This window comes from Lepisosteus oculatus, chromosome 10, assembly GCF_040954835.1.
Source record: "Lepisosteus oculatus isolate fLepOcu1 chromosome 10, fLepOcu1.hap2, whole genome shotgun sequence".
Lineage (NCBI taxonomy): Eukaryota > Metazoa > Chordata > Actinopteri > Semionotiformes > Lepisosteidae > Lepisosteus > Lepisosteus oculatus.
In genome coordinates, this window is record NC_090705.1 from 37,121,550 (window position 1) to 37,138,033 (window position 16,484).

At 34.7% G+C, this 16,484-nt stretch overlaps 1 protein-coding gene across 11 annotated transcripts in view; it reads right to left on the reverse strand.

Annotated features, from left to right (window-relative positions):
* Nucleotides 1-16,484, reverse strand: part of csmd3b (CUB and Sushi multiple domains 3b) — a 553,423-nt gene that overhangs the window by 406,040 nt on the left and 130,899 nt on the right. For all 11 annotated transcript variants that reach the window (XM_015357110.2, XM_069195150.1, XM_015357108.2 and 8 more), the window contains exon 3: nt 10,839-10,951. In XM_015357110.2, the coding sequence (XP_015212596.2) occupies nt 10,839-10,951 (113 nt within the window). The remainder of the gene's footprint in view (nt 1-10,838; nt 10,952-16,484) is intronic.

The following is a 16,484-nucleotide window of genomic DNA, read 5'->3' on the forward strand; positions in this document are numbered from 1 at the left end:
TACAGCATATACAGTAAATAAAAGATTAAAAAACATCAAGCATACAGCGGCAGATGCAATATACAGTATTATACAGTGTATATACACAAATGTAATACATATTACAAACTAGACAAATTTCATTTATACACAGCACTTTTGCATCAGTAATTTTAAGCTTTGGATATTCAGTCATTTTAATGAATCAAGCACAATTTGGCATTGATCTATAAAAAGGGCCACAGTCTAATGGATTATTGAACTGGAACTCAAAGAAAGCACTGATTTCAAAACAAAGGAGTCACTTCTTAAACACACACTAAAACTAAGAGTCCCATATCTTAGCAAAGGAGAAACTTGGTTTAAGTCAAACATTGGTTTTGCACGCTTTCAACCTAACATAGTAAGGCGTTCATTAATTTTAGTTGCATAACCTACTTATGCAAAATTATTTTCTTCTCTTAGAGAATGAAGCGCGTTCCTGCAACAATCACTTCCTTACATTACTTCTTGACATTACTACTTGAGTATGTGATCTTTCTTATGTTTTTATGTTCTAATTCTGACCATTTCAAACGAAGGAAAGGAATAATTGAAGTGAGTTGTGAAATCACGGTAATAAGTAATAAGTAAGTGCTAAAGTGCAGATTTTTTATAAAAAGTCTTTAATTATATGGCAAAAGATTGGGAAGTGATAACATACACATTAAATATTAAAACAGGGATCTTGTTTCATAAAACAACTAAATGGTATAACAAGTAGCCAAGGAATGCACCTATATTTGCCCTACAGCAATTCTTTATGAGTTACTAATACAACTTCAGCAATCATGTTTTCTTCATATTTGTGTAGCACAAAAGCTGTAATTTTCTTATTTTGAAGGCTAGAAAATACTGAAATGTACACTTACATTTTCAATATCCTGTAAAAAGCACAATTAAGGTGATCAATTTACCACTGTGAACTGATCAAAGAATAATTGCAGGCAGCTGTTACTGTGAAGTTATCATACTGTATTTGGTACCTTTCTTTTTAGTTTGTGTCATAAACTGAACATGGATCCATACTAAGATATATACTAGTACCCAACAGATAAACACCAACAACTTCATATCATCCACAATGAATATTGTGGGAATATGAAAGAAGCTGTCTAACTAGGTAGCTACAGCTGATTTATTTCAACAAACACAAAGATTAGATTCTTTGGATCAATTAGCAACTAAAATGTCAAATTGTTCTTGATGGACTGGATGAACTTAAGCACCCCAAAATCTAAGCAATGTTGTGCTGATTTGTCCAGATCAATTACATGAAATCACTGTCGTCTCAATAAGCAGAGGGTATTGGTTCTGTGTTTCTCTCTCTTCATTTTCCCCAGACGTGGTATTCAGTATAATATGATAAATGACCTTGTCACCTGTGCCAAATCAGTATTTTCATTAATTTTTAATTTCTATTAATATATTTAAACACCCAGGTATTTTCATATATTTAATTGATTTTATAGACCCCTGCTTTAAAATGCCATTTTATGTGAGAACACAAACTGTAAACTCAAAACATAAATTAAAACTATATTCTGTTCCTTTGTGTAGAAACTATGCGTCATACCATACACTTTTATGCTGTTCATTTTGCTATGGAAGATCTGCACGAAGAGAACCTTTGTAGTCAGTCACAGAACAAGAACATTACTTGTCATATGATGATCCTTTGAGCTTTTATTAAGAAATATGGTTGGACAGACTTCCACAGCATTGTCTATTTGTCCTCCAAAATAAGGTTTTGGCTGTCACCTTGCTACCGATTTTGACATTCAGAGGCTGAACAGAAACAAGAATTATAAGACCCCTGTTCAGTCATTATAAGTGTCTATATATCATATTTCTCTTACTGAAATCCCTAATTCATGTTTTGGTCCATGATGACTAGCCATCTAGGCTTAAGGTTGTGATGAGGGTTTCCTGAGTAAAGGCAGTCTTTGGTTTTCACCATTCAAAACCTCTCTCATTGTGGCCAAAAGATTACATTTTTAATTTGTCAACAGCACATTCTTTCTGTTTTTTTGAAAGGACAATGGTTTCTACCAGGTTATACCTGGTTTCTTTTTCCCCATCTAAAGCATTCAGTCCTTAGGGAGATCATGGCAGAAAAACTGGTCTGGGATAGATTCATCTTAATAGACCTTATGAAAGTGGATACCTAAAATATTAGAAATTGATTTTTTACCCTCTCCAGATTGATAACCATCAATTACTCTTTTGATCATGCCATAACTCTAACCTGTACTAACCGTTACACTTCACTTTGGTGAAGACCAGACTCACAAAGTTTCTAACCTACTGTATAGATGTATAAGACAAGATTGCCAACACTCAACTCTTACTTACACCATTGCATCTCAAAAAGCACTGAATCAGTAAATATAAACCTGGTTTCAATTAAACAATGGTATAATGAAAATAAATTATAATTTTCATAATTATATTACAGGGCTACATACAATATATAATCAATTCTAATGATCATTTTAAGTGTCCATTGATCCAATCCTAGAAGAAGGTTTTCACATGATTCTATTACAAACATCTGGCTTTAGCTATCCTTATTTGGCTTGGTTCTGGAAAAGTGTTGATTTTTTCCCTTGTCATTTTCCAGGAGGTATTTCTCTTGATCCCTTTTTGCCTGTTAAGCAATAAATCCATTGTAATATTTCCTTGGCTCACTGATATTGCATTTTTTGTGCTATTTGTTAAGCTTATTTCCATATGCATTTCCTCGGTCTCACAATTGTGTCATGCACTGTATTCGTTTCTTTTTCTGTCTTTCCTGGTTTTGATTATATATATACTGTATGGCTATTTGGGTTGCCTGATACAGACATACAGTATATGGAGCAAAAGGGCATTTTTTAAAGTGAACCAAAAAGCTTTGTACATTGTCCTGTTATTGCAAGTTTTCCAAAAGCTCTGAAAACAGTCTCCTGTCAGGGTTACATTAAAAGTATAGTTACTGATAAAGGATTACAATTGGTATTTCTTATTTTTTTCTACATCATTTTCTACATCATCAGAAATAAAATAATTCTATTCTTTCTCCATTCATGATTTGGGTTCAAATCCCATGACTGTACAACAGCACTTATGCTTGAGAATAAGAGGTTTTGTTTTTCAGCAGGCAAGAATCTTATCTTTACATGAGAATCTTTTTTTTCACATCAATGCAATGCTCTTAGGATACAAAAAGGAACATACTGTACAATATGGTAATATGAATATCAAACAAACTGAAATCAGAGGTCTTATGACTTTATTTCTGCAAAACCAAGGTGCAACCTTTTGTAGTATTCTTGTTGAACCATGTAATGCTTGTTTTATAGTAAAGTAAAACCAGAATTATTCTTGCTTTGTGCACGACTATGCCACCTAGCAATTATACAGAGTTCAAGGCCAGTCTTTTTTTCCTTGGTGTTCATCTCCCAGAATCAACTATGCATGCACAGATCAGCAACGAGCAATGGTATGGCTAAAGTGCCCTTTTTATTTTCGAACAGTTAACAACATTTAACACTGTCTACTCAACGCTGAGGGCACATTATAAAAAAAAAAACACAACTCTAAAAGACAAACATTCTAGACTGCTCACAAGCAGTCCATTGGACTCAATTTACCCAACAAATGTCCCAAATAATGCAGTCCTGCAGTTCTGTCCTCAGGTGGTTCTTAAACATCTTCGGTCCTGGCCATCCCATAAAATGTGGTTCCCTCATGCTCCAGCCCCTACCCTGCTTTCTCCAAGTCCAATGTCAGGTAGGGAGGGAGGTAGATGATCCTCAAGCCTTCCTCACCTGCTCCCTATAGACTCCCTGTTGTCAGCATCCCCTCCTTCCTTTTTTGAATGAACCCAGTTCAATCTTGACTGAGACTTTTTAAGCCTTCTTAACAAAGGCTCATGACTCTTCTCCAGGAATTGGAAGCATCCTTGCAAAGCTTTCTATGGGTAGAGCCAAGTACCCAGGGGTCCTTCAGGAAATTACTATATACAGATGGCCTGTTGTAATGATGCATTGCTCTACTGCATCCTATTCTTAAACCTTCTTTCAAGCAAAGGTCTAGTTAAACCTGTTTGCACTCCACACATTACCACTGAGTGATGTTGTAATTGCCCAACGCTTATGTAAGAGGGTCTTTAATCAGGGCAGAAAACACACATGATAAGGCAAGAGACTGCACCAAGACCAAGGTGTTGCTGGCGCATCAATGAATTTAACATCAATACAGCCCTCGACACCTGGTGGCTTAACACCCACATTTTTCATTCTGTGACACTTGTACTTTGCATATAAATACAAATGTTATCCCATCTATTACTTTGGTTTCAATATTATACTGTATCATGTGAAATAAACATATTTCTTAGCATGAGAACAAAGTGGTTGATCTGCTATGTACTGTAAATACACAAATAAGATGCATTAGTAATCTATCAACCAAGATCCTCGGATAACTGCTAACAGCTCTTAATTGATGGGTTTGTGCCCAAGAAATGTTGCATGAAGCAAGAAAGGATTGCTTTCTTTGTAGCAATGCATTTGTATAGGAAATACTGTACCAAATGAGACTGGTACCACTTGTATACTGTTCATGATAAAATAAACTTTCTGTTGTAGTAAGAATATAAGAAAAGTTACAAACAAAAGGAAGCCTATTTATGTCAATTAGTATTTAACTAATTGATCCAAGCCTCTCATCTAGGTTTTTCTTGAATGAAGCCAAACTTCAACAACATGACTGGGTAGTTTGTTCTATACTCCCAAAACCTTTATGTCATCTAGTTTGTGTTTCATTGTTCATTCTGAAGAAGTCAGCTGGTTTTATTTTATCAATACCCTTGTAGATTTTAAAAAATACCTCTATCATGTCCTATCACAATCTTCTCTGTTCAATCCTAAAAAGGTTTAGCTCCTTTAATCTGTCAGTGTAGGTTATTTTCAAGTCCCATTTGCTCTTCTTTTGACTGATTTCTGGATAGAAATCTAGTTTCTATAATGTGGTGCCCAAGATTGCACACTATATCTTAAATGTACCTTGATGATAGTAGGATATGACTATGAAACTCAAGTCAAATTAACAAATCTCCTTACACAGGCCTAATAATCTACAGAAAACATTGAAACACACACTTTCATGCTGAAATATCCCAGTTTCCCAGCAAAAACAAACAAAAACTACAAACGAATCTAGACTGCCTGGAGACACTATTTAGTGTCTATTGTATGTATGACCTCTTTCCTGTAACATTCAGAAAGACACCTTGTTCTTTAACAGGTTCAGTTTAGTGTTTATCTAGCCTTATCCTGATCTTAGGCAAGGCAATTTCTGACAAGGGCATTGGAGTATGTTTCTGAATTGACAAAGGTACAGTACAGCATTACCGAGGCTTGAAGGTAGCCTTTTTCAGGGATTTGAGTTAAATAAGATAAGATCACTTTATTGGCCATATACAATTTCTTGTATTAGGAATTTGTCTTTTCACATACCCAAACTTGCTCTCCATGAGACGCACAGAAACAGAGAGAAGCTTGCGGTCAGAGCACAGGGCCAGCCATTTATACGGCGCCCCTGGAGCAGTTGAGGTTATGAACTGGCAACCTTCCAGCCACAGGTGCAGATCCCTAACCACAGAGCCACCACACTGCCCAATGACCAAACAGGTAAGAAATTATCTACCCCAGTAAATGCAAAATAATTTCTAGCTGGGAAAAAAGACAAAGCATGGTATTAATTATCATATTGCTTCTGTTTTATAAATGCCACTTTACATATATACCCTCACTATTAGAACTGTTAGAAAGCAAAGCAGACATCAGAGAAACAATAGCAACAAAAAACAACATTGATTCCAGCTGTAAATCGTCAGTGAGCAATCAATAAAATTAAACAACTCTTATTATATTTCTAAACACACCATACATGTTAAGAAGGGAGCAATGAATTTGTGCCAAAATAAAATAGCTTATATTTATAATTGCACTCTCTAAAAAAAAAACAAGTCAGTTTATGCTTTTTTAAAAATCAGAATAGATCTGCTCATAAACTGGTCATGCCAACAGATTGAAGCTGTGGATTTGTAGTAGTATCTTAGTATCAGCAATGGATTTCCAGTTTTGCTGCACAAAGAACATGCAAAACATGTTTTTGTTTTATTTATTGAATTCAGGAGTAGCTTACCATGGAGGTTTTACTTGAGTTTAATGAACTGCAGAGTGCCATAAGAAAATACTGATTTTATATCAATATTTAGTCTAGCTAAACTGCCCCCATGCCCATACCCCTCCCAAAATAGTGTTATCATCTGCTCATAGCAAAGAGGATGGTTGCCAGATATAAAAACTCTGACCTGATAAGAGCTACAGTATGCTTGGAGCACTCTGCTCGCATACGTATTGTTTCTCTGTTCACCCACATGTGACAGAGGATATGAACTGCACTGTAACTGTGCATCAGACCAAATCAAGGGAAATTCAACACTTTGATGGTGACAATATACACACAGTAAGCATGAACAAGACTGGGACAGCAGCCTTGTTGTTGTTTTTTCTGCACAACAGATTTCTTGTCCGAAGTGAAGAATTTGTATTTATTGCTCAGTGGGTCATTTTTTTTAACTACCAGTGAATTGAAGCTAGAACAAGAAGCAAAGTGCCTATACGAGTACTGTACATTTCTCATGAAACAGACAAATCTGTTTTTTTTTTTTTATAATGGAAAATTACAGTCGTATGTCTGTAATATGGAAACTTCAGACTTTCACTGGTAGTTGTACACTGCTGGGATTCATTAAAGGGATATTCTCTGACCGATTGTAGTCAGGCTCATTAGATTGCATTATAAATGAAAAGAAGAGGAGGTTAAAGAATTCGTTTTCTGAATCTATGGCAACCGATGTAATAACCCCACCAATCCAATGAATTTTCAAAGGCACTGGTACTACAGTATCTTATCACTCAGAGGCTAATGAACAGAAAGCACCAAGTTCCCCAAAAATGTTTGTCATTATATAAACAATGTGCAATAATGTTTTTGAAACATGTGTTTATAAAATAAATCACTGACAAAACAATCCTGGATTTAATAAACCAAAAATTAAATGAGCATAAAATTAAAAATAAGACCCAGAGGAAATACACGTACAACCAAAATACACATACTATACAACATTTTTTGGGGTAATTTCACCTATTAATTGGATTCATACTTTCGATCATCTTTAGACTCATATCTTAGAAATCATGTATAAAAAGTGAAGAGCATTACACATAAAATATCTAAATAATTACTCAGACAGATATGACAGCAAACAGTGATGTTTGAGAATACAAAATAGAAAAGGCACAGAGAAAAAAGGTAGCTTGGCACAGCTTTAATGCAATGTGCTCAGAAGAATATGGTTTTCACACTTGAATGGTTTCCATGGGACTTTCAAGTAGTCAATGACATCAATGAAACTGCTAGAGGGATATTATAGGTTTCACTTTATTTCCACAAGGTGCTGCTGTGTACACATATACACAGCCAGCTCATGCGAAGTGATGCAGATTCCAGAAGCAAAGTGTGAACATGCTGAATGTTTGTTTAATACCAGTCATTAGTGAACATCATTCTTCATTGTATTAGAGGTATCCTGGGAGTAAATGCAGTCCTGAAATACCATTTAGTGTGGTAAGACTCCTAATGTTCCTCGCTGGATAAATGGTTAGTACAGTGTGTGTATACAGTATGTTAAAAAAATGGGAAAACCACAACTAGTTAAGCATAAAGTTCCATATATTGAATTAACACAATGATTTATAGATTTCTAGTGATTTATAGAGACATTTATAGATTGCTTGATCTATATGTAAAATACTGTACCAGGATATCTGAAAAAAATGAATGCAAGAGCACATTAAGACAGTTGTTGTAAATTATTAACAAATTATTAAAAATAAATCCCAGAAGCTGGTACAAGGTTCTCTCATGGGTGCAGTTATTGACTTACAGTTATAGAACACTTGTGCCACAGGTTTGAGCCTGGGCCCATCACTAGCTGAATGTGACCAGTATTCCCAAACCAATTCTGAGGATACAGTAAGAGATTCTTATTTAAAAGAATCTCAGTAGCAGAAGACAACAGCCAGAATACACCAAGTACTGTAGGTGAGTGACTCATCCATTAAAAAACAAAATGGTTCATAGGTATTTACAGAAATATGCTGAGCTAATTCCCTTAAATTAGAAAAATTAATATATATTAATATATCAATATATATAATATAATAGTATATATATATATAATAGTATATAATCAATAAATACTAAAATATTGTTGTTTCCATTAACCATACTGGGTGATGCAATATCCTGTCATGTTCGGCCAGGTACTGGGAACCAGGGAGTAAACCCTCACTGAGAGTCCTCTTAGGAGGAAGGATATTAAAACAACTGGCAAAAACTCACATGAACAAGAGGGGAACATGCAAACTCTATGACTGAGACTGGAGACAAACTTAAGTCCCTGGATTTGTGAGGAAGTAGTGTTAACCACAACATATCACCACACTGCATTCATTCATCCACGCATGCATTCATTTTATAACCACTTCATGCAATTCAGGGACGCAGAGGAGCCAGAGCCTATCCACCTATCCAAGCACCAAACATAAGGCGGGATACACCCTGGATAGGACACCAGTCCATTGCAGGGCAGACACACTGTCAGGAATCCAATTGGTAGAATAGGAGGATCCTTATGCGGAACCATGAATCCCGCAGAATGTGGAGTAGTACAGGGACGATCCAAAAGACCTAATTCTGGAGTTTGGTCAATAAGGGAGGCAATGAGTTCGGTAACAAGTGAAATCCAAAAGACAATCCAAAAGGCGTGGTCAAAAAGGCAGGAGCAAAGATTTGTTACCAGGAGATCAGTCAAAAAGGCTAAGAAACGAGCACAAGAGTATACTACAGGAGGCTTCTCAATAGTGAGCAAGGGTTGGTGTGTGAGGAAACTTTAAATACTGAAGGTAAAGGGATGTGGTTGGATAATTGGTCTGGGAGTGAGAATTTGTGGAATCTGGTGCATGTGGGAATGTGACGTGTTCAATTAGGAATGGGGTTGCGAAACAGTGGGTTTGGGAATGCAACGGTGTTTGCGAGGGAGAGTGTGGGACATGACACACACACAGAGACACAGATACGCATGCACTAATACCAGGGCCAATTTTTCCCATAAGCCAATTAACCTACCAGTATGGCTGTGTACTGTGTTAAGAAACAGGAGTACCCAGCAAAAACCCATACAATCATGGGGAGAACATACAAACTCCACGCAGACAGCAAACTAGGAATCTAATCCCAGTGCTGTGAGAGAACAATGCTAGACTCAACAGCATTGTGCCGCACTACAGCACAATACCACCTCAGTTAATTACTATACCGTTGCTACAATTCTCATTAGTACTGGTACTCCTTTTGCCATGAGCACTACTGCTACCAACAGCAATAATAATATGTGGTGTATATACTACATACCTCAATATTAAGATATATCAAATCTGTGATAAGCAGAAAACATGTGTACTTTTTTCATACACCTGTTCTATGAATATTAATATTGAGTTGTTCAATATTAAATAACCAAATTCGCAGGCATAATATTTACTTCATTAAATAACATTAATGTGTTTTTTGGAGTTCTTAGACAGACATCAGAAATAATGGCATGGTGGGTAAAGCTTTAGTGCTAGTCAAGCAGGTCAGTATTCTAGGTATCCCCAGTGCATAATTGCATGCAAATAAAAATAAATTAACAGCTTGATTGTAAAGCTAAACTAATGCCCTTTTCTCTACCATCTGCCACATGATTAATTATGCACTTCTGAAAGCAGCATTCACAGTATGTATACCTTTTACTTGATTCAGATTAATTTCTTTACAAACAGGGCTTGTAACTTTGGAGAAATACCAGCACAGTCCTCAACAGAGCACTTAAGCCTCTACTCAAAAAATTAGTAAAAACTGAGAAGCGTTACAAATACAACAAATATCTTTAAGTAATACTTAATAATACCTTAAGGAGTAAATGTCTTTTACAGAAAAGTGATATAAATGCAAGTGCCTTAAACATTAAAAACAGTTCTGATTGAAAAAAAATCAGTGTAATACTTATAACAGTAGTGGAATTAACAATAACAAAGGACATTTATCATTGCAATTTGCTTCTTTTTGAAAACGAACCGCACAATTACATTGCTTTGCATCTTGCACTACACATTTACACATACTGTACCACACTGTACCATTACAGAAGTTAAAAATAAATAATCTAAGAACACATTAAAGAAATTATTACATCTGTGGATTTGTTATGCTCTTCCATTTTTGTATACTTAATTTCAAACCCTTCTGTCTGATAAATGTTCTTGTGAACATCTTTTTTTAACATAAAAGGATATCTATCTGTTTCTAGGCAACCTTATGACATAGCCTTAGCTTGTAATTATATCAAAGCTTGACTGACATTGATCAAAAAGCTGCTTTATAATTTATTAGCAGGAATGGGGAGTGGTTGTTCATTTATGAACTGCTGTAATAAATGTACGTTCACAATCAGAGTGCGTGTAGAAGATGTAATTTGACTGCTTCATCTTCTGGATTTGTGCATTTGAGCGAAAGAAGTATAAGTTGATGAAATGCTCCAATGAGAAAATGAGATACTGTATACAGTACATTTAAACAAAACAAAATAACCAGTACATCATAAGTACATAATATGAAATACATATGATTAATTCATTTATGACAAGAACGTCTCTTACCTTCATAATAGATTTTAAATCCATGAGCACTCACTGCAAAATCACTGGTAAGACGCAACGAAAACACAGATCCAGTACTTGTAACAGGAGGTGGGATCTGGAAACCTGTTAGCCTGTAGAAAGAGACATAATGATTACCATTTTATTTTAAACAAATCAAAATCCTTTTTTGGTTATCACCTGTAACATACAACACAGGGAGCCAATTGAATAGTATTTACATTTTGTTATTTTGAAGGATATTAAAAATTGGAAGCATTACACATGCAAATAAACACTAAAAAGTATAACTAGAGCATTGACTGTACATTGATGCATTGACTTTATACAGTATACTGTATATAACTGACAACCCCTCAAAAGAACAGAGCTATGCTTTGAATAAAACAACCTGCTAAGCTCTGGTAAACCATATTAGGATAAGTTTGGATCTGCAAGGAAATTGTGTCAGAATATCTGTGGTGTTCCGGAAGAGTATAGGTACTCTGCCTTCAAACACAAAAAATGTCAGAGATGGTCTTTCTAATCCAGATACAGTATCTGCAAAAAAGCCCTATTTACACCTAGATTTTGCAACTTATCTCTAATGACACCAGTATAGGAAAGTGATACGAACAAGGACAATGAGCATTGTTTTTAGAAGTCTTTATTGCTAAGTTTCATGAACCTTAAGAACACTTCTTGTGCTTGTTGCCATTTTGGATGGGGTGAGAACTGCCAGATATTTTCTTATCCGCCATAGATATTTTATAATTGTATTTAAACTTCATATGAAGAAGCTGTACCCCTCTAGATTAGTTTTTTTATGTCTTCTCTTATAAGTTAAATATCTACAAACTTGAGTTTATTATTTCCTGGGGAGAAAGTTCACTGTCCTTACTGACCATGAAACACATGGATGTGTCTAAAACAGGAGAAAAATGCCACAGTGAATCATTGGTTCTTAGCCCTCCCAGTCATACTGCTTCTTCACAGAGCACTCCGTTTGGATGATACAAAGAAATACCGTTGGTCTCTCCCATGCACAGTCTTGTTTTTTTTTTCACGTGCTCTTACCCAGGGGGCAGGTACATTTCCAACTGGCAATTAAGGGAGACAAAAGGACAGAAAAGAGAGAAAACTGGGAACTACAAGTTAAGTCTTTGATCTACCACAGAACAGTCTATCATGGAGATAAAGAAGTTAAAACCCAAACATACACATACATTTTAGACAACTACTGTTATGTGGGGGAGAACTTTTTATGCATGGTTGTAAACGGCATATGGTGAGCCATTTCATATGGAATCAACCAAAAAATGGTCAAGAGAAAAATTAGGGAAAAGGCTAGACTGTGATATTCAAGTTTTTTACATCCTTATTAACCAGCTTTAAAATTATTATAATCTCCCTTTTTATCAGTGATTTATCAGTGATTAGGATATGGATGTCTTACAGTAGTGTTGGGTACCCAAACTGAGTCAAATTTGACCACCTCTGTCTCTTGAATGGTTGGTCATTCAGCTTTAGGAATCACGCTCAAACCTTTTGTCCCCTGGAATACCATTTATTGAAATTTTCACTAAAAATAAAAGGGGTAAGGTCAACACGTTATTCATATGGAAACATTGGAGCCAACTGAAATCAATCAGGATGGAATTACCCTGGTTTCAGAAAGAAAACAAAATAAACAACAACTCTAAAAAATAGGCTTTTGCTTTGGATTGTAAGCCTTAACTGTATTTGTGGAGAATGGAGAACTCTATTTACTTTGCACGTTTATTGGATTTCTGGGTGTTGTGTGCTTACACTCTTTTAAATGCACCCCAACACACAACCTTTTCCTAATGCATCACATAAGTAACTTTCATGTCTCTTGAGCAAGATAAAAGAGCTTGTGTCCCATGTTTGTCCTGGACTTTTCAAATACAATACAGGTTGTCTGACTCATATCTTTCGTTAGCAATAAATCTAATTTCTGTATCACTTTAAGGGAAATTTAAATCCTTACAGTTTATGGTTGATACTGTAGTTCTAAATTGTCTATGCTCTTGTCTTAACTGATGTCACAGAAGATCCAGATAAACACCTTGGAACATAACAATAGCAAAATAAAACAAAACTTTGCCTCAAAAAAAGCATCCACAGAATGTCGAAATATCTTAATATACAGTACTTGTAATAAAAACCTACTAAATGTATTTACAGTACATATTGTCTTATCATTTTTTAATTAAACTTCCATAGTTGTCTTATTTTTAAGAACTTCAGAAGTGATCATCTTAACTTGATGTACACCATATATAATTGCTCAAACATAATGATCAAAATATTTACTTTCATCCTTTTCTTCCACCCAGATTTACATATAAAATATGTACAGTATATACATTGCACAGGTACATATTCAATGTTTACATGTGTGATGATTCTGAAACAGAATTGCAGAATTGTTTATAATCTTTTTTTTTTCAGAAAACTTTCCTATTCTTAACATTTCAAGATGAGATCATGACAGTTTAAACATTTCAATTATCATACATAGAGTGACTGCGTGTATAAGAATCTTTTTTTTTTCCTGTGATGTAAAGACACTTACTTTGTGTAAATAATTCAATACATAGTAACCACTCACACAAATACTTATGGAATCTGAAAAAAAATGAATTGCTTTTAGTTTTTTTGTAATAAGCATTGGTTCCCTAATGTATTACCAGTTACCTCATAATTATCTGTAGAAAACAGGAAATTAGTTGCATCTGTAGGACAGAAAAGGCATGCCGACTCATTTAACAGTCTTAATGAGATTTCTTTGACTCTCTCAAACAAATCCAATACTCTAGGACACCTACCATGAGCACATCACAGAAATCCAAAGGATGGCAATCGAGGAAAAAGTGCCCGGCAGTGTTAACTGATTTTTTTTTCATCTTGTAATTCCATTAACAAGCAGAATTAGCATTTAAATCTAGTAAAAAAAAAAACAAATATCAAACAACAAAAAAACTAAAGCTCATTCCTGTATTTCATGAACCATGGAGGATGTTCTATTTTCATTTTAATTCAGTTTCCAGTTCAAGCTCAATGCTTTGCTTAAGGGTCTAAGAAACAATCTATGTCAGACTGATGCTATCAATATTTTCTCAGCATTCACTTTTTTTTCTCTCATTAACAGCATCTATTCGTTTTCAACACAAGCCAATTTGTGACCAATTTCCCTTTATTAATTACTTGTCTCACTCATCTCAGCAGGTTTACAGAGAGCCATGTAACAATGAACCGACAAATCCATTAGTCTTGGTTCTGAAACATTTTTATTGTTGGATGTATCTTCTTGTATCTATTTTTGACCATTTTAGTATTGGTGTCAGTTTAAAAACATTGAACGTACAGTAAAGGCATTTGATTTAATACAAAAGTACATTAAGTGACTGCTAACTGTGCATGGGAATCGCTTCTATTTGATTACAATTGATCAGCCTTTTTATTAAAAATATTTTTTCATACTGTTGGATGAATTAGCCGAATCTATCATATACAGTACAGTATCATCAAGAAGTAATTCAAAATATTTTAAATACATTCCATTCCAGGTTCTTCCTGCAAATTCACCCATACAAATATTTGATTTTACTCTTTCTGGAGCACTCTGTTTCCACTGATAGAAATAAGATACTTTACTTGACAGTTTGATCTATTTTCAAACTCTACATCCCTGTAAGAACTGTTTTAGTAGGAAAAGCAATTTAATTTTAAGAATTTTCTCTGTCTATACTATTTTAATCTTTTTTTTTCTGAATTAAAGATTACTTTAATCTGTAATGTACAGTAATATGTACAGCATAGTGTAAGTCTATTATCAATGTACAGTAGATGACTACACACTTAGTGATATTAAATTTAATTTGTTAAGATTTTACTCACTCTATGATTTTAAGTATCTTCACAATTCCCTTGCCACTGTTAGTTTGCTAACTATTTCCTTGTAAATACTGCACATAGGTCAAAAGGAAATACGTTATAGGCAGATTCCTGATAGATCAGAAAGAACAATGGAACTAGAATGGATCCCTGCGGCACACCTACTGTATATTGAACCATTTATAATAACACAGAATTGTTTTGTGTGTATTGATTATTATTGATGTTGTTTCTTGTTTGAGAAATTCCTGTAAGCAAAAAAATACCTCTTCTTTCAAATGTAATTTTTAAAACTGCTTTTTAAGATTTAGATAAACTTTGCCTTAATTCTACTCATATGTAATGTAGTTTCCTATGTTGGTTGTGCCCCCTTTTCTGATACATTAGAAATTTATTTGAGTTTATTTAGTGTTATATTTTATTCCTTAGAGCCATGGGGCATTTCAATTTTCATTCTAGCCAAGCTCTCAATAACTTAACTGAACAAATTACTAACTTATTTTGCAAACATTAATACGCTTTTAGTCACTGACTGAGGTCATTGGAGATTCTGAAAATACATTAAGATTATATAGCAGGTTTTAGCAAGATTAAACCTCTACATACCGTACATTAAGGGTCATTTGTGGACATGGTGTTGCTTTCATCAACATTTTACACACTTCACATAGTGCATACAGATTACATGACAGTTAAAACCTGTCATGGCATAATTAATCAGAATATCATGGCGTTGCTTGAGTACTGTATGCCTTGAACTGTTTTTAAACCACAGAATGATAAAAACAGGAAATGTGGTACAGTATATAAATATATTGCCTACATCCCTGGGTGTATCTTTACATCCTTGTTGGACCTCCTTCTATGATGCATAGAAATGCCACACTAACAACTGTATATTGACCATTATACAAACTTTATGAAAATGAAACACTTAAAGTATCTTCAGTTCAGATCTCAATTCAGAACATGTCATATACAAACAGTGCATAGAATGAAATGTGCCCCTTTTTTTCTGAAGGTTAATTTTGAAAAAAAGATATAAACTCATGCAAAAAGTTTCTTAAAGCTAGAAGCCAGTGCTTACTGATTCTGCTTCGGCTTCACGTGAATGCCCTTAACCATAGACTTGGCATACTATTAAATTACATTAACTTTTGAGATACTGTATGGTGAAGATTTGTCTGTTGAGGTTAAACAAGCAATATACAGTATTAAGCCACGAAACAGAAATCTGAAAATTCATTGGAGAAACCTCTCATTTACTTAAATTATCAATATTGCCTTGTCTGAAGGCTGCACTTTTCTTTGTCTCTCCTACAATTAGTTGACAAAGAGAAGTATGATTTGCAGCAATCCTACAAAATCATTATTCTGAATGTGCTAAACCATTGTGAGTCAGCAATTAATCTGAAACCTCTAGACATCTACTTTTCTCAGTACAGCAAACGTCACTTTCATATCATCAGTACCTATTGACAGTTTTTTTTGTACCATATGTTTGTACGAATCAACAGTTATACTTCTTTATTGCATTTTCTATAGAAGGACAACTCCACTCATGGACAATACCATTCATAGCCTATTTATACTGTCCAGAAAATTGGTAGCATAAGGATGAAATGATGTACTGTACCTATTCTGTACTCTGTCACAAAACTGCTACCTGGTCATAGAAGCATTAGTCAGTTCTATCTCAAGTCATTTCAAAATTAGGAACTTCAAAGAAATTAGGCAACTGGCCTT